General features: G+C 52.6%; 1 protein-coding gene across 1 annotated transcript in view; it reads left to right on the top strand.

Moving 5' to 3' along the window:
- The window catches only part of ARHGEF18 (Rho/Rac guanine nucleotide exchange factor 18), a 52,472-nt gene that overhangs the window by 28,424 nt on the left and 6,398 nt on the right, over positions 1-17,650 (top strand). The window contains exons 13-27 of the mRNA XM_079960419.1: positions 1,579-1,717; positions 3,887-3,999; positions 4,335-4,475; positions 5,291-5,541; positions 5,921-6,046; positions 6,668-6,785; positions 7,775-8,023; positions 9,238-9,314; positions 12,984-13,162; positions 13,663-13,754; positions 13,981-14,169; positions 14,314-14,460; positions 15,094-15,200; positions 16,117-16,170; positions 16,935-16,982. Of these exons, the coding sequence (XP_079816545.1) occupies positions 1,579-1,717; positions 3,887-3,999; positions 4,335-4,475; positions 5,291-5,541; positions 5,921-6,046; positions 6,668-6,785; positions 7,775-8,023; positions 9,238-9,314; positions 12,984-13,162; positions 13,663-13,754; positions 13,981-14,169; positions 14,314-14,460; positions 15,094-15,200; positions 16,117-16,170; positions 16,935-16,982 (2,030 nt within the window). The remainder of the gene's footprint in view (positions 1-1,578; positions 1,718-3,886; positions 4,000-4,334; positions 4,476-5,290; positions 5,542-5,920; positions 6,047-6,667; positions 6,786-7,774; positions 8,024-9,237; positions 9,315-12,983; positions 13,163-13,662; positions 13,755-13,980; positions 14,170-14,313; positions 14,461-15,093; positions 15,201-16,116; positions 16,171-16,934; positions 16,983-17,650) is intronic.

The raw sequence follows: 17,650 nt of genomic DNA, 5'->3' as shown, positions 1-17,650 counted from the left end.
GTGGAATTGCCTGCATGGACTCGGCGGCAGCTCCACAAGGTTTCAGAGCCAGCTCTGCCTCCCGTGTTCGAAATTCGCCCAGCACATTTTGCACCTGGCTTTGAACCTCTGGGAATCCTTGGGTCATTCCTGTTTCCACACGCTCAGACCCCATCCTGTTGAATTCTATCCGTGGTGTTTCATCTGTACAACGGGAATGAAATTTGGGGACCCAAATTCTTTTTCTGGGTAGCCCAAGCAGCAGCAGCAGACGACGTTATAGCGGATTGTCTGCCTCTTGTCTTTGTCTTAAAAAGAGATGAGAATAGACCAGGCTTCCTCCTCAACCTCGGCCCTCCAGATGTTTTTGGCCTACAACTCCCATGATCCCTAGCTAGCAGGACCAGTGGTCAGGGGTGATGGGAATTGTAGTCTCAAAACATCTGGAGGGCCGAGGTTGAGGAAGCCTGGAATAGACCAATATATCGGTGGAGTGTCCCTGGATCAAGGGACTTTCCTTTTAGTTCTCAGAGCTCTTAACCTGGTTCAAGGTAGTCCTTTGAACTAGCCAGGTGAGAATCCATCCCAGTCAGTCCATCCTTTGGAAAATCAGACTTTAGAGCTGTCTTGCCCAAAAATGGCACCTGGGCGTTCCGTTTTGACAACTTCTACCTTGGTTTAAGGGGCTGTTCGGCAGCCAGCTTATATATTGTGAGTTTCTAACGCTGTCTAGCTCTGACCCTTCCCCTCCTGGCTGTGTGTGTGTTTGTGTGTCTTCTCGCATGTGTGTTTGTGTACCTTCTCTCCTCCTTTTCTTGGCCACAGCAGTGTGCAATTCTTAATTCGATTCCTCCTCCCCCCCCTTAATTGCCAATGTCTCCAGCCGACGAAACATGGCCTCCCCCTAATTATATTTCTTTTACACTGGGCCGTTTTGTGCTTCAAACGCCACGGAGGGCGAATGTGCCTTGTCCGTTTGCTGACTCGGCTCGTCTTCCAGCTCCTCGGAGTCTCAGTTTGGTGGGGCGGCCGTGAGCCACTCACCATTTCCCCCCCCCTTCCCTCCCTCCCTCGCGGTTGTAAGATAATTCTATTCTTTGACACATGGGAGCATGTTCTGCCTTTGGGAGCCGAGGTGTAAATAATTGCGGGCTCCGGCCGCCAAACGAGGGACTTAGCAATTTCCAGAGCACGCAGTGGGGGCCCAATTTCCTCCCCTCCCCTCCAGACTTGCCTGCTGGTTCTGCCAATACGCCCCCTGCTGCTGAGCGGCCGCGCTTGCCTCTCTGGACACTTCTAGAAGGGCCGGCCGGGCGGCATAAAAGCGTGTCGTGCCCCCCGGGCCACTCTGCCGCTTCGCAGGCATGGGCAATGCCACGTCCAAGGGTGGCAGCGGCGCCGCTGCGCCCTCCGAGCTCCTCTTCTGCGGCTCCTTCTCCAACCGCTGGAACGAGAGCGTCTTCCTGGAGAACGAGCTGCTGACCTCCCGGATCCTCTCCGTCCTCCGGCCCCACTCAGACGGCCGGGGGCTCCTGCGGGCGGCCGGACCGCCCTTCGCCGCCCGCTTTCTGAGCACCAACTCTGCCTTTGCCTCCGTAGCCTCCGCCTTCCGGGAGCACCCTCACGGATCCCTCCTGGGCCCGGATGGCGGCGCCCTCGGGATGACGATTGCGCAGAGGGGGAGCTCGCCCACGCCGCTGGCCGACGCACCTTCCGTCAGGGCTGCCGCTAAGCCCGGGTGAGTAGGCAAGCCTGCCCTGGGGGCTCCTGGGGGAGGCAGCGGGAAAGAGCACCCCCTCCTTTGGCACAGCCCTCCTGTCTTTCTCTCCTCCTGCGATACGATCATCTTTACTGTCGTTGTCCCATGCAGAACAACGAAATTGAAAAATCTACATAAGGCATTCAAAACCCAACAAGCCTGCTATCCCAGCTGTCCCAACCTGGTTAGCCTCCCTTTTGCAGAAACGAGGAGACTCTCCCCCCCAAACCCCGGACGTGTGACAGATGCAAGCATGATTTTAAATTGGAATATTTCTGGTTCATTTGGGGGGGGGGAATACAGCTTCAGGAGATTGCCGTCTGGTGTTTTATAGCACGAGGCTGCTGTCAATACGAAATCCTTCCTTCCTTGGTTTTATTTCTTCGCTCAGAACGTGACTCAGGTCCGTGGGTTCGAGCCCCACGTAGGGCAAAAAGATCCTTGCACTGCCGGGGTTGGGCTGGATGACCCTCGGAGGTCCCTTCTGACTGAACAACTGTATGATTCTTTAGTTCTGATCCCTGCATTGCATGGGATTGGACTAGAGCACCCTCGGGGTAACATAGAGAACATTTAGAACAACAGGTGGAGATCAGATGGGAAGCAAAACTGTCCGACAGGCATGTAGGCTGAGTCCAGTTGCACGGGGGTTAAAACCGCAGAGCCCGGTTGAAGAATATTAGCCATATCTCGTTATCGAGTCTAGTTCAATATTTTCCCCCGGCTCAGGATGAGAGTTGCCTTGAAAATGCACGTGCAATAGAGGAACTCCAAGTCGTATAGAAAGCGCTTGGAGGTCCTTGTCAGAATCTCAAGTTGTGCATCCTTTGTTCCGGGGGGGGGGGGGAAACCAAGCGCCCCTCGTCCGGTTCAGGGCTGCTTCCCATTGAGCTGGTGTGGGGTCTTGGTCCCCCTCTGCTCTGCTTTCCGAGCGAAGGAACGGCTCTCCCTTTGGGCTTGCAAACGTCTCCTGATGCCGGCAGGCTGAGGGCCAGCCCTCCAGTGTGGGGAGTGAGATTTCCGGGGGGCTGGAATTTGCAAGAATTTGCGAGGGAGAGGGGTGGGTGAGGGCAGGGATCAGCCCGAGTCGGGGACAGCAAGGAGGGTGGGCAGAGGTATTGTCACTGGAGGGAGCGAGGGGGCACAGAAAGGAGGTTTATTACATAACCGAAACGCCAGCTCTTCAAAACTCATTGGCACACAGCAAAATCTGCTCTCGACATGCTAGCAAATCTCGGCACGCAGATTTCGAACGGATGGTTTTCTCTGTCCTGTTTTTGTAAACCTTTCTGCTGGGACGGGCTTGCGGGCTCCCACCCCGTCCCACCCCCTTACAGCCCCAGAGAGCTTTTCTTAATTTTTGGTTTAGAGAAAAGGCGAGCTGGACAGTGGGGAAGATTTTCCCCTGTCCCCTGCAACAGATAAAAGAAGGCCCTCCTTCGCTCGGCATGGAGTTAATCTGCGGAACTCCCTTCCACAAGAGGCAGGGAGGGGGGCCCCAACTTGGATGGCTTTGCAAGAGGAGGGGGCTTTCAAGGGCTCCTAGCCCAGGACAGCTCTGCCTCTGCCTCCACCGTCTGAGGAAGCGATGCTTCTGAGTTCTGCTTGCTGGAAACCGCAGGAGGGCTCTTGGGTTCAAATCCTGATTGCCAGTTTGCCACTGAGGCTTCTGGCTGGCCAGTGAGAACAGGATGCTGGAGCAGACATTGGCCAGATCCAGCAAACGCGCCTTAAGTCATTGAGCTCTGGACCTGCTTCAGGCCTCCAGCGACATGTGGTTTTCCCACCTTTCAGAGTTTTCTTTTGCTTTTTGCAGCACTGAATGTTCTCCCCAGACTTGGTGTTTTTAGATCCCTTCCTCGATGCTCTTAAACTGAAGCAGCCCCCTACCTCCCCCAGTTCTTACAGTTAGTGGAGCATGTGACTCTTCATCTCTGGGCTGTGGGTCTGAGCCCCCCCCCCGGGGGGGTTGGACTAGATGGCCCTCCGACTCTACAATCCTACAATGCTGCTTCTTCCTCTTCCGTGACCTCCGCCGTCCCATTCCTAAAGGTGTGAGGGCCCCCCCATACCGTGTGACACCTGGCTTGGCGGTCAAACGGGGGTGGCAGCTCCTCTGACACCAGCTCTGCATTTTCCCCTGTTCAGGCTCACGGGGGCAGAGATGGACGAGGGGGATTCGGGTTTCCTGAAGCCCAAAGCGGCCTCCGAGGACGTTGTCTCCGTGGCCCCCTCCACGGCGGAATCGGTCTTTGTGGAAGGTAAGTGGGGGCCTAATCCTGTGCTGTAGATGTGGGGGTTGTGGTGACAGTGTGCTGGGACAGGGGGTGTTCATGTGTTTGCGAGAGAGAGAGCGTGCGTGTGTGTTTGCGCGTGGAGAATCAGAATTGTGTAGTCAGAAAAAAGCCCCCAGATATCTAGTCCATCCCCCTGCAGCCACAGTTAGAGACAAGTGAGCGGCAGAATTGGCAGGGTTTTGCTTTCTGGTCGCAAAAAGGCCTTTCTGTGGCCAGAGTTCTACGTCAGACGGCGGGGGGGGGGGGGGAGGAACAACCCGTTGAGCACTTTCTCTGCAGCAGCCTCTTCCTCCCCACAGATGCTCAGTACACCTCTTTGCGAAATGAGCTGGAGACGGACGCCCGGGAGTTTGAGGCCCCGTCGTGGAGCCTCGCGGTGGAGCCAGCTTACGCCAAGCAGCAGGAGAGGGAGGTCGCCAAGAGGCAAGACGTCATCTACGGTGAGGAGCCCGGAATCGCCTCCGCGGGGCCTTCTCTGTGGCGGCTCTGGCCGGGGCCCCTTGTGCTCGGATGGGGGGAAAGCAGGGAGCCCGACAGCAGGGGGCGCCAGAGGCAGGGAGGAGTCCCAGCTTTGTCTCTGCCTTCTGCCTGCCTGTGTGGAGTTCTGCAAGGGGAACAACAGAGACACGAGGAGGCAGCTGGCAGGCAGGACCCCTGACTCCAGACCCCTAAGCTAGCTGGGAGGGCAGGTCCCCATTCACACAAATGGAGCTGCCTAATACAGTTATAAAAGGGGGAAACCGGTGAAATAGAATATTAGTAGAAATAAGTATATCAAGAAGATTTGGTCTCTGGGAAGCTCACCTAACAATGCTTAGGAAAAAAAAGGATAAGGCAAGAAATTGTTTGTATTGTTTGTATTTCTGTGTGTATTGTTTATTTGTGTTATAAAATGAATAAAAAATTTTGAAGAAAAAAAAGAGGATCAAAAAGATCAGTTAAAAGAGGCGTGGGAAAAGGAGACAACAGGGGAGATAGTCAAAGCTAGGGGGAAACGGGAGAATCGTGCGTTGAAACTGTCATCTATAAAAAGAATAAAAGAAAATTACTATAAGTTAGCTTGGAGATGGTACTTAACACCAGTCAGATTAAATCAAATAAGGAAAGGATATTCGGAGTTATGTTGGAGGGTGTGCCAGGAAACCGGGAATTACATTCCCACGTGGTGGGGGTGTAAATAAATGTACAATTTTGGGTGAGTCGAGAGGGATGTAAAGTCGGGAATCAAACGAGGGTGATGTGCTTCCCCCTGCAGAGCTGATGCAGACCGAGATGCACCACGTCCGGACGCTGAAGATCATGCTGAAGGTCTACTCGCGAGCCATGCGGGAGGAGCTGCAGTTTGGCCAGGCCACCATCCTCCGCCTCTTCCCCTGCGCAGACGAGCTGCTGGAGCTGCACGGAGCCTTCCTCTCGCAGCTGAAGGAGCTGCGGCAGGAGGCGCTGGAGGAAGGCAGCGAGAGGAACTATGTCGTCCAGCGGATCGGGGCCCTCCTGGTGCAGCAGGTGGGTCCGGGGGGGGCACCTCTCTCCCCTCACCCCCGCCTGCAGAGCAACAACCCAATAGCCCACCCCAAATTAAAAAAAACACATTAAAAAAGGGCATAGGATGTCAACCAAAGGCCTGGTTAAAAAGGAATGTTTTTGCCTGGCGCCTAAAGATGTATAGTGAACTACCCTGGGGAGAACATTCCCACAGACGGAGAGCCACTGCAGAGAAGGCCCCGCTCTCGCGTTGCCACCCTCCGCACCTCTCGAGGAGGAGGCACACGAAGGAGGGCCTCGGAAGATGATCTCAGGGTCCGGGTGGGTTCATATGTCAAGAGGTATTGCGGTCCTGAGATGCAATCCCCCCCCCCTTTTCTCCTGCCTCCCCGGTTTCCAGTTCTCGGGGGAGACGGGCGAGCTGGTCAAGGAGAAGTACGGTGTCTTCTGCAGCAGCCACGGAGAGGCGGTCGCCCACTACAAAGAGCTCCTGCAACAGAGCAAAAAGTTCCAGAACCTGATCAAGGTAAGGGGGCCAGGAAAGGAGAGCTCGGTGGGGGGCGGGGGAGACCTTCAGCCAGCAGGGCATAACGGTGAAGAACAGATTATGACCTTGGGAGACCTGGGTTCGAATCCCCACTTGCCCCTGAAGCTCCTTGCAGGGTCGTTGTGAGGATGGAAAAAGGGGGGGGGGGAGAGGAGGAGAACCTTGGAAGAAAAAAAGGAGTGTATAAATAAAAGAATAAAAGGAAATTACAGGGGTACCTAGGTTCCCCAACGGCTTGGCTCCGAACAAATCGGCTCCTGAACACCGCAAACCCGGAAGTGAGTGTTCCAGTTTGTGAACGTTTTTCGGAAGCCGGACGTCCAACACGGCTTCTGATTGGCTGCAGGAAGCTCCCGCTGCCAATCAGAAGCCGCGACTTGGTTTTCGAACCGTTCCGAGAGTCGACTCCCGGAATGGATTAAGTGCGAGAACCCAGGTTCCACTCTGTGTGTGTATATAACCAAGCCTCTGCGTTCAGTGGCAGTCTGTCTCGGGAGAGAGAGATTTGGGGGTCTGAACTGGGCAGGTTGGGGGCCACAAAGCCTTTCCCACAAAGCGAAGCCCTCCCCGCCCAGATCTCTCGTCTCCCTTGCCCTCTAGAGAATCAGCAACTCTTCCATCGTGCGGCGGCTCGGGGTCCAGGAGTGCAACCTGCTGGTGACGCAGCGCATCATGAAATACCCTGTCCTGGTGGAGCGCATCATTCAGAACACGGAAGGTGCGGCTTGCGGGGCGTGGGTGGGATAGAGGACCTCTAGAGGTCCCTCCCGGCTCGATGGCTCTATCCCTTTCCCCCTCTTGACTGAACTTTGAGGTCCATTCGGGTGGGGGGAGAACCCTTTCCAGCCTCAGGGGGGGCTGCCTTGTTGGGGGCCCCCCCTGCATTTAGGTGGTGGGTGTTGCTAAAGGGGAAAGTGGGGGGAGCGATGGCTTTGATTCCTCCCCGTGGGTCCTGGAAGCTAAAAAAGTTGCAAGGTTTCCACCAGGGTGCATTTGATTTAAATTAAATTGATTTAAATCACTAGTCAGTAAGGCTTGATTAAAATCACTTTTTTTTTACAGAAAGACTCATTATCGCGGGTATACTCTTAATATTTACAACCAGATGAAGGTTTCGGTTTTGGAATAATAAATTTCCAGAGTAGTTTTTACAGCTATATCAAGAATTACCAATTTGGTTCTGCTAGTAGAAATACATAAGACAGATAATTATGAAATTATCGTGAGGTTTAATAAGTTAACTGTTTATACTTGGACAACTTTTTCTGCTGTGCTTTATTGGAAGGAGGAAAACAGTCATTTCCTTAATAACAATTTAAACAATTTATTTAACTAAAACAATGACATTGTAGCGTATCTATCCTTGTTTGTTAACTGATGTGGTTAAACAATAAAAAAAAAAACTTTTAGCACACATGAAAAACTTAAAACAAATCCTTATTTCCTGATTAATAGCCTTTGGACTGTAACGTAACTTAAATAGAAAATCCTGAGAAGCTTGGGGGCTTCCCTGCGGCGGGGGGGGGGGGGGCCCTGTTTGCCCACTTTGAGGAAAGGATGCCAGCCCAGAAGGGCCCCCCCGATGGCCTAATCCTGCAGCTAAGCTCTCCTTAGCTTCTTGCAGTCCCTGAATGGACAGAGCCCCCGCCTTCCTTAGAACGAGGAGCGAATTCCTTCCTCCATCGTCCCCCGCTTTTTTCCCCGCAGCCGGCACCCAGGAGTACGAGGACCTGACACGGGCGCTGGCGCTGATCAAGGAGGTCATCACGGCCGTCGACGCCAAGGTCAACGAGAACGAGAAGGGGCAGCGCCTGCGCGAGATGGCGACCAAGATGGAGGTGAAGTCTTCGGGGAAGTTCAAGAACGGCCTGGTCTTCCGCAAGGAGGACATGCTCCAAAGGCGGCTCCTGGTGGACGGCGTTCTGTGCTGGAAGGCGGCCTCCGGGCGCCTCAAAGGTGGGTCCTTTCGGCTTCCCCCCAAAATTTGCTGGGACATAGGACGGGATTTGCAGGCAAGCAGGATGCGGCTGGCGCTGTGGGTTAAACCACAGAGCCTACAACTTGCCAATCAGAAGGTCAGCAGTTCGAATCCCCGCGACGGGGAGAGCTCCCGTTGCTCGATCCCTGCTCCTGCCAACCTAGCAGTGCGAAAGCATGTCAAAGTGCAAGTAGATCAATAGGTACCACTCCGGCAGGAAGGTAAACGGCATTTCCGTGCGCTGCTCTGGTTTGCCAGAAGCGGCTTAGTCCTGCTGGCCACATGACCCGGAAGCTGTACACCGGCTCCCTTGGCCAATAAAGCGAGATGAGTGCCGCAACCCCAGAGTCGGTCACTACTGGACCTAACGGTCAGGGGTCCTTTTACCTTTTTTAGTGCAGCTTCCCCGGGTGCCGGGAGTCAGCCGGCGACAAACCACTCTCTTTTATTCGCAAGATCTTTTCTGGCAAGGCTGCTCAGGCCTGCTTAGAGTCGGAAGGGACCCCAAGGGAACCCTCATTTCTTTATTTATTAAATAATTTTTTAAAACACATGACACAAATCCAGTGTTCGAAAAAACACACAAAACATTTTGACTCCCATCCGGCCCCTTTTGCAGTTTCATGCATTATTTCTAACACCGCATATTCTTCATTATTAATTAAGGTAAAGGTAAAGAGACCCCTGACCGTTAGGTCCAGTCGTGGCCGACTCTGGGATTGTGGGCGCTCATCTCGCTTTACTGGCCGAGGGAGCTGGCGTACAGCTTCCGGGTCATGTGGCCAGCAGGACTAAGCCACTTCTGGTGAACCAGAGCAGCGCACGGAAACGCCGTTTACCTTCCCGCCGGAGTGCTACCTATTTATCTACTTGCACTGGTGTGCTTTCGAACTGCTAGGTTGGCAGGAGCAGGGACCGAGCAACGGGAGCTCACCCCGTTATTGCGGGGATTCGAACCGCCAACCTTCTGATCAGCAAGCCCAAGAAGCTTGGTGGTTTAACCCACAGCGCCACCCGCATCCCCATTATTAATTAGTTTCCCCGTAAAACACATTTTGACGGTTTGGTTTTAAGCCGACCCTGCTGAATGAACTTGTACGGGAGCGGGGATTTTTCAATCCACCCACAGATTTCCCCCCAATCTCTGCTAAAGCATCTTGGTCTCACTCCCGTTTCTGTCGACTTTTGGCAGAGATCCTGGCCGTGCTGCTGACCGACGTGCTGTTGCTGCTGCAGGAGAAAGACCAGAAGTACACATTTGCCTCTGTGGTACGTGGCCCAGCCCACCGCCAGGCATCGGGGCTGGGCGATACCTGCTTCCCCATATATATTGCCAGCTAAACCTCACGATAACCTGATTATGAGGGAGGGAGGAGGCAGTTGAGGCAGATGAGCAGCGCCACTATTTGCAGTATCTGTGATTTTATTGGTGTTAGCTGCCCTGAGCCTGGGGAGGGCAGGGTATACATAATTTTATTATTATTATTATTATTATTATTATTATTATTATTATTATTATTATTATTATTCTGTTGCCACCTAGTTTCTTTTTTATAATATTTTTTATTAATTTTAACACATAGATTATAAAATATACCACAAAACCTATCACTTATACAATCTTTTTAGACTTCCATCAGCACCTCTGTGGATCCACCATTTTAACCACTTCTTGTGCATTTCTTAACTTTATATCGCCTTTACCTCTCTTAACAAATCATCCTCCCCCTTGTCCATTTTTACAATACGTCTAATAATACACCTCACAAAACTTCTTGTAACCCTACAAACGTCGTCTGTTCTTCACAAATACTTTTCAAATAGTCCGCAAATTTACTCCAGTCTTCCGTGAATTTCTGGTCTCGCCGCTTTCGAATCCTTCCTGTTAGTTTATCATCATCATCTTCTTCTTCTTCTTCTTCTTCTTCTTCTTCTTATTTATTATTATTATCTGCCGTTTCCTGGCGAGGCTGGGCGTGTGGCACGCATGGCACAGCAAACGCGGAGCCCCAGGGTCGCCGGCCGCTGGCTCATCCCGACAATAGCCAGGTGCCATACAAACTCAAAACCACCACAATGCCTATATATAGGGCCATGAAGGGATCTGATTTCTTTCCGCAGGGCCTGTAAGACAGAGTTGTTCCGCCTGGCCTTTGGCTTGGAGCCAGTTTGATTCCCTCCTCCTCTTTCTTTTTTCCTTTCTCCTTCTGTGTTGGAACTCCTATTTGGGGATTCCCCTCGCTTTTTTCTGGCCCATGTAGGACCAGTCTGGATAATTAGCCTTGGTGAAGACTCGACGTTTTTATCCCCAAAAAGGTTTTTGATTGAGTTTCCACTGAAATGAGGCTGCATTTTAATGTTTTAATGTTGTATTTTAATCTTGTTTTTAAAGCTGTATTTCAAACAGTTGTTTTTATATTTGGTGGTAGCCGCTTGGCTGGGGAGGGCAGGGTATAAATAAAATTATTATTCTATTATGCAAATCCCAGTTGCTAAAGCACGTGAACATAATAGGCTGTATGATAACAATCACAAAGTTATGTACCAGAAACGACTTCTCAAGATTTAGATGCAGCTTCTCATAGTGTCAAAATCAACAAGGTGACATAATATATTAAAGTGTAGCTCATTTGGTTGACCACTAAGTCCAGTATGTACAAAATACAAATCCTATTTTGTCAGTGCTGTAGAAACATTGGTTTCTAATTTCTTCATCTTCTCTTGTGTTCTTCTGTCTGGCATATTCCTTAGAAGAGTGACAATAATAATAATAATAATAGCAATAATAATAATAATAATAATAATAATAATATTTTTTTATTTACACCCTGCCCTCCCCAGCCAAGGCCGGGCTCAGAGCGGCTTACAAGCAATAATAAAAACAAGATGAATGATTACAACTTAAAAACAAAAATAAAATACAACATTAAAATAATGGAACATTAAAATATTAAAATGTAGCCTCATCGCAGGAGGAGAAGGAAAAGAAAAAAGAGAGGGAGAGAGAGAGAGGGAGGGAGGGAATCAAATTGGCTCCAAGCCAAAGGCCAGGCGGAACAACTCTGTCTCACAGGCCCTGCGGAAAGAAATCAGATCCTGCAGGGCCCTGGTCTCATGAGGCAGAGAGTTCCACTAGACCGGAGCCAGAGTTGAAAAGGCCCTGGCTCTGGTCGAAGCCAATCTAACTTCCTTAGGGCCAGAGACCACTAGGGTGTTGCTATTTATGGACCTTGAGGCTCTCCGTGGGGCAGACCGGGAGAGGCGGTCCCGTAGGTCCGAGGGTCCTAGGCCGTGAAGGGCTTGAAAGGTCAAAAGCAGCACCTTAAACCTGACCCTGTACTCCACCGGGAGCCAGTGCAGCTTGAAAAGCACTGGGTGAATATGCTCCCATGGCAGAGACCCCGTGAGGAGCCTCGCTGCAGCATTCTGCACCCGCTGGAGTTTCTGGGACAGCTTCAAGGGCAGCTCCGCGTAGAGCGAATTACAGTAGTGAAGCCTGGAGATGACCGTCACATGGATCACTGTGGCCAAGTCAGGGCGGGAAAGGGAAGGGACCAACTGCTTGATGCGGCGAAGGTGGAAAAAAGTCGCCTTGGCTGTTGTTGTAACCTGCGCCTCCATGGAAAGGGAGGCGTCAAGGATTACACCCAAACTCTTAACAGAAGGCAATGGCACTAATTGGGCCCCCACAAGAGAAGGGAGTTGGTCCCTCATCCCCATGCCATCCCGACCCAGCCATAGGACCTCTGTCTTCGAAGGATTTAGTTTCAATCGGCTCCCACGAAACCATCCAGCCACAGCTTCCAAGCATCTGGTCAGTGTGTTCGGGGCCGAGTCGGTGTGGCCATCCATCAGCAGACAGAGCTGAGTGTCATCAGCATATTGGTGACAGCCCAGCCCAAAGCTCCAGATAATCTGGGCAAGGGGGCGCATAAAGATGTTAAAAAGCATCGGGGAGAGAATTGCGCCTTGCGGCACTCCACACACCAAGGAGTGGCGCGACGACATTTCCCTCCCTAGTGCCACCCTCTGTCCCCGACCAGAGATAAAAGAGCACAACCAGTTACGGGCTATGCCCTGTATTCCCACGTCGGCGAGGCGGTGGTCCAGAAGATCATGATCGACCATGTCAAAGGCTGCTGACAAATCTAAAAGGATCAGCAGTCCTGACCCACCTCGATCCAGTTGTCTACGGAGATCGTCTGTTAGGGCAACCAGAGCCGTCTCGGTCCCAAAACCAGGACGGAACCCGGACTGAAATGGATCTAATGCCGATGTTTCCTCCAGAAACCTACCAAGCTGTTCAGCAACCGCTCTCTCAATTACCTTACCCAGGGTATGGAAGATTTGAAACTGGGCGGTAATTGGATAGGTCTAAGGGATCTAATGAAGTTTTCTTTAAGAGTGGACACACCACTGCTTCCTTCAGTTCCCCTGGGAATGTCCCTGTGTCAAGGGACAAATTGATAATTTCAACCAGGGGGTCCGCACAACATCTGGACACTCCCTAATCAGCCAAGACGGGCACGGATCAAGGAGGCAGGTGGAGGAATCTATCCATGAAATAATCGAAGTGCCATACAAGGCTCCCTGGGCTCCCTCTTCTAAGAACGCTTCAGAAATAATAATAATGAGAATAATAGTATTTTTTTTATTGCTACACCGCCCATCTGGCTGGGTTTCCCCAGCCACTCTGGGCGGCTTACAACACACACAAAATCGTAAAACATTAGGCATTGAAAATTTGTAAAGAGGGATTTTCAGCAGGTGTGTAAAAGGGCGTTTTGAGGCTTGCAGAGGTTGCCTGCGAAAGATTCTTACGGGGTTTTTCCCAGAGGCCTTTGCTGCCCTGTGGTGTCATGACGGTGGCTGCAGTTTTCGCCAGATGGGCAGGATATAAATAATAAAATTGTCGTTGTTGTTGTTACTGCTCCGCAGGACGCAAAGCCACCGGTGATCTCTCTGCAGAAGCTGATTGTCCGGGAAGTGGCCAACGAAGAGAAGGCCATGTTTCTGATCAGCGCTTCCCTTAAGGGGCCAGAGATGTACGAGATTCACACCGCCTCCAAGGAGGAGAGGAATTCCTGGATGGCACAGATCCGCCGGGCGGTGGAGAGGTGAGCGGGGGGGAGCTCCCTTGCCCTGACTTCTGCTGGGAATGCAATATTAATAACTTATTATTTGTACCCCGCACATCTGACTAGGCTCCCCCAGCCACTCTGGACAACTCCCAACAGAGAACAAAAAACAGAATAAAACATTAAAAACTTCCCTGAACACGGCTGCCCTCAGATGTCTTCTAAAAGTCAGATAGTTGTTTATTTCCTTGACATCTGGTGGGAGGGCGCCACCACCAAGAAGGCCCTCTGCCTGGTTCCCTGTAGCCTCACTTTTTGCAGTGAGGATACCGCCAGAAGACCTTTGGGAGAGGGACCCCGGTGTCCGGGGTGGAGACGCTCCTCCAGGTCTATTGGGCCTTGGAGGCCGTTTAGGGCTTTCAAGGCCAGCCACAACCCTTTGAATTGTGCTTGGAAACGTCCTGGGAACCAATGCATGTCTTAGGAAACAAAGCCGTCCTAAAGAGGTTTTTTTGGGCGCTTCTGTCTTTTCCGCTCAGCTGTCCCGACGAGGAGGAGGAGCTTCTTGCTGACCCTGAAGAGGAGCGGAGGCAGGCCGAGGCGAGGGCAGTGAAGCTGAAGGAATTCCAAGGTAGGAAGGCTTAGCCTAGATGGTCCTTCGGCAGGGGGGAGGCCTGGCCTGATTCCTACGTCCGAGCTCTTCAGGGGCTGCAAGGAAGGTCGCCCAGAAGGGAGAAATTCCTGTCTCCCCAGGAAGGGGAGGTGGCCCTATGCTCTCTGTTTTTCCTGCTGTTCTTGGCTTGGCTGCCCCCACCACTGGGTGCTGCGCTGCCCTGAACTCTGCCTCCCGCCTCTAGACCGCCTGAGCCAGAAGGACGAGCAGATCTTGCAGAGCCTGAGCGACAAGCAACAGATCTACCTAGAGATGGCGGAGATGAATGGCTTCGAGGACCCGGCTCCCAGCTCCCGGCCCCGGCTCATCGGCAGGGCGGACTCCCCGGAGAGCCTCCAGGGGGAGGCGATCCTCAAGAAGGCGGTGGCGGAAGGTGGGTGCTGTGTTCACGAGACGCCCCGGGTGCTCGGGACTGTGACTCCCAAGTGCCTGGGGAGCGCCCGGCGGGCAGAGGCTCGGCTGGGCGCTGGCCTCCTCTCCTCCGCCTCCCTGCTGAAACCAGTTTTTGCGTTTGCAGTGGAAGGCCTACAGAGCCTGATCTTCACCCAGCTAGGAGGGTCCGCGGCCCCCACCCGCTCCGAGGACACCACTGGCGGGTCGAGCCTGCTGAGGCGCGCCGAGACCTTTGGGGGGTACGACAGCGCCACGGCCGGCCTGGCCAAAAGTAAGTGGCCCCCTAAAATGGGGAGCGAGGCAGAGGGATGGTGGGAGGAACTAGCTCGGGAACCCCCAGGGGAAGGAGGCCCAGAGCCCAGGAAGTGGGGGTGGGAGGGAGAAACCTGGAAGGAGGAGGTGTTGGAAGCCAAAGAGGCAACAGGGCTTCATGAGTGGGGAGATTCCATGGCAGAGAGAAGTCGAGAATCAGAGGCAGAAGCGGAAGCAGGAGAGAGAAGGGAAGCCAAGAGGCAGAGATGAAGTCACAGGGGTCTCCCCCTTCTGCGACCAGCTCCCTCTCTGCTGGTCTCCCAGAACCAAGAGTGGCATGAAAAGGACAGGGGAGAGGTTGGCTGCCCGCAGGCATAGTCTCCGATTGCTTGGGGAAAACCCTGGAGAGAGGGAAGGGGACTTGGGCAGCTGAGGGCAGGCAAGGATTTCCAGACTTGGCCACTGATTTCGAGAGCTGCCAGAGATGAGTTGCTGTGCTCATCAGGACTGGCGCTCCTGGGCAGATTGTGTTTTTGCCAACGAAGAGTAACCACCTGTTTCTGAACAGTGCTGCTCCTTTGACAGCACCCTTGCCTTGCCGTTCGAAGCGGGGCGCCCCCTCTCACCCCACTCCCTGCCTTCTCTTCCCCAGTGGGCAGTTTCAAGAGGAAGGTCTATGGCGGGGAGCAGCGCCTGCGGGACCGCCGAGCCAACCCGGAGGACCCCCCCTCGGCCGGAGGAGAGGAAGCGCTGCGATTGGTAAGCGGGGGGGGGGCAGACACCCTTGGCAAGACACAAGTAGGGAGGACCAGAGGCCGGAAGAGGCCCGTATTTGGGAACAAAGTCTAAAACAAGCTGGGTTGTTGTTTTTTTAAATTAAATGCCCCCTCTCCTGCCTTTCTTTTTCATCTCCACCAAGCTAAGCAATTGGCTCCTTACCTCTCTCGCCCTGACCTAGCCACTGTGATCCACGCGACGGTCACCTCCAGACTGGATTATTGTAACTCGCTCTACGTGGGGCTGCCCTTGAGACTGACCCAGAAACTCCAGCGGGTGCAGAATGCTGCAGCAAGACTCCTTACGGGGTCTTCGCTGCGAGATCACATTCACCCGGTGCTATACCAGCTGCACTGGCTCCCGGTGGAGTACAGGATCAGGTTCAAGGTGCTGGTTTTAACCTTTCAAGCCCTATACTGCCCAGGACCCTCGTACCTACGGGACCGCCTCTCCTGGTATGCCCCACAGAGGAACTTACGGTCTTCAAACAAAAACATCCTGAAGGTCCCAGGCCACAGAGAGGTTAGGCTGGCCTCAACTAGAGCCAGGGCTTTTTCGGCTGTGGCCCCGATCTGGTGGAACACTCTGCCACAAGAGACCAGGGCCCTGCGGGACTTGACATCTTTCCGCAGGGCCTGCAAGACAGAGCTGTTCCGCCAGGACTTTGGCCAGGGCACAGCCTGACTCCCTCCTTTGGCAATCTTCACAGAACTCTAGCCCAATGGTTGCCATCAATTTGATTTGAATTAATTTTATAATGAAATGATTTTAGAATGTTGTATTATTTTATTGTTGTTAGCCGTCCTGAGCCCAGCTTCAGCTGGGGAGGGCGGGATATAAATAAAATTTATTATTATTAGTAGTAGTAGTATTAGTATTATTATTATTATTTCTGCAGGGTGACAGTGTAAGGCAGGAACGTCCCGGCGGCTCCCTGGAAACGGAGTCGGAGGTAAGCATGCGGGCAGGATCCTGGGCACTGCCCTCCTGCCCTTGGGGCTTCCTAGCCGCTTCCTAGCGCAAGGGCATGTGCAAAGCGGTTTGGGGTCTGGGCGAAGGGTTCAAACAGGAGAGGTAAGCTCTGGTGGGCCTGAACCAGCAAGGAGATTTTCCCCTTGAAAGATAGATCTCCCCAAACCAGTTTGGAAGTCCATATTGTGATACCGGTTTCGTAATTTTTGACCTGGCAATATATCGCGGTGTTTGTGTGCTGTGCAGAAATCACAATGGCGGAAAAACCGGGAAGCCAGCCATGTTTTCTCTCGATTCCTGCAGCCCCTGTTAACTCTGCTGGCTCCGTTTTGCAGGGGGCAGCGAATCGCAAGAGCAGTCGCCAGCAAAAATATCAATACAGGGAAAACTGTGCCTCCCCGTAGCTCCATCCTTGATTCAGACATCGTGATCTATCGGTACAGTGGTGCCTTGCTTCTCAAACTTAATCCGTTCCGGGAGTCCGTTTGACTCCCGAAACGGTTCGGAAACCAAGGCGCAGTTTCTGATTGGTGCAGGCGCCCCGGAAACGATAGCTGACAGCCGCGTCGGACATTCGGCTTCCAAAAAACGTTCACAAACTGGAACACCCACTTCCGGGTTTGCGCCGTTTGAGAGCCAAGCCGTTCCACTGTATATTGCAATCTTTAGCTGGTGATATATTGCGATGTTAAAATTCGGGGATTGCTTAGCACTGCTTGACAGCCTTTTTGTTTCTTCCTTCAGCTCGTCCAAAGGATACAGACCCTCTCCCAGTTGCTTCTCAGCCTCCAGGTAAGGGGACCCCCATTTCTCCCTCTGCGCCCCCCAGATTTAGGGCAGCAGACGGGGTCACAGGGAGCACATTTAGCAGAGTGAAACAAGGCCCTGCAGCTAGAAGCCCACGGAGAAGGATACCCCCTCTTGACTGTTTTCTGTGCATCAGACCCCTCCCTCTGTCTTCGCGGAGTCCCGAGGGACCCTCTCTGTTCTACTCCGTTCAACACCTCTTGCGATGGTTTGACCCCTTTCCCTTTTAACAGCACAGATTCTACAAACAGCATCCTTATCTCATGAAATCATTTCTCCTGCATGCTCCCCGTCTTACCTTAATGGCACACGCTAATTTATCATTAATAGCTATATCCCCCACCTCTTTATACCATTCTTCCATTTTATATTCTGCTTGCCCCTTCCGCTTCCTAGCTACCATAATTCGTGCCGCTGCCAATGAATCTGTGAGCCAGTCCTTCATAGCCTGTGAACCTTCCGCCCCGTCGTAAATCGATAATAACGCTACCTCGGTCAGCTTTGACCCAGTGATTTCTGTCACAGTCGGACCTCGGTTTTCAAACGTAATCCATTCCGGAAGACCGTTCGGCTTCCGAAACATTTGAAAACTGAGTCGCAAAGGGCCGTCTGTGATTCCCATTGAGACAATTGAAGGGAAAAACCTCAGTGGA

Source organism: Podarcis cretensis (assembly GCF_951804945.1).
Source record: "Podarcis cretensis genome assembly, chromosome: 18".
NCBI classification, from domain to species: Eukaryota; Metazoa; Chordata; class Lepidosauria; order Squamata; family Lacertidae; genus Podarcis; species Podarcis cretensis.
This window is presented reverse-complemented; position numbering and strand designations above follow the sequence as displayed.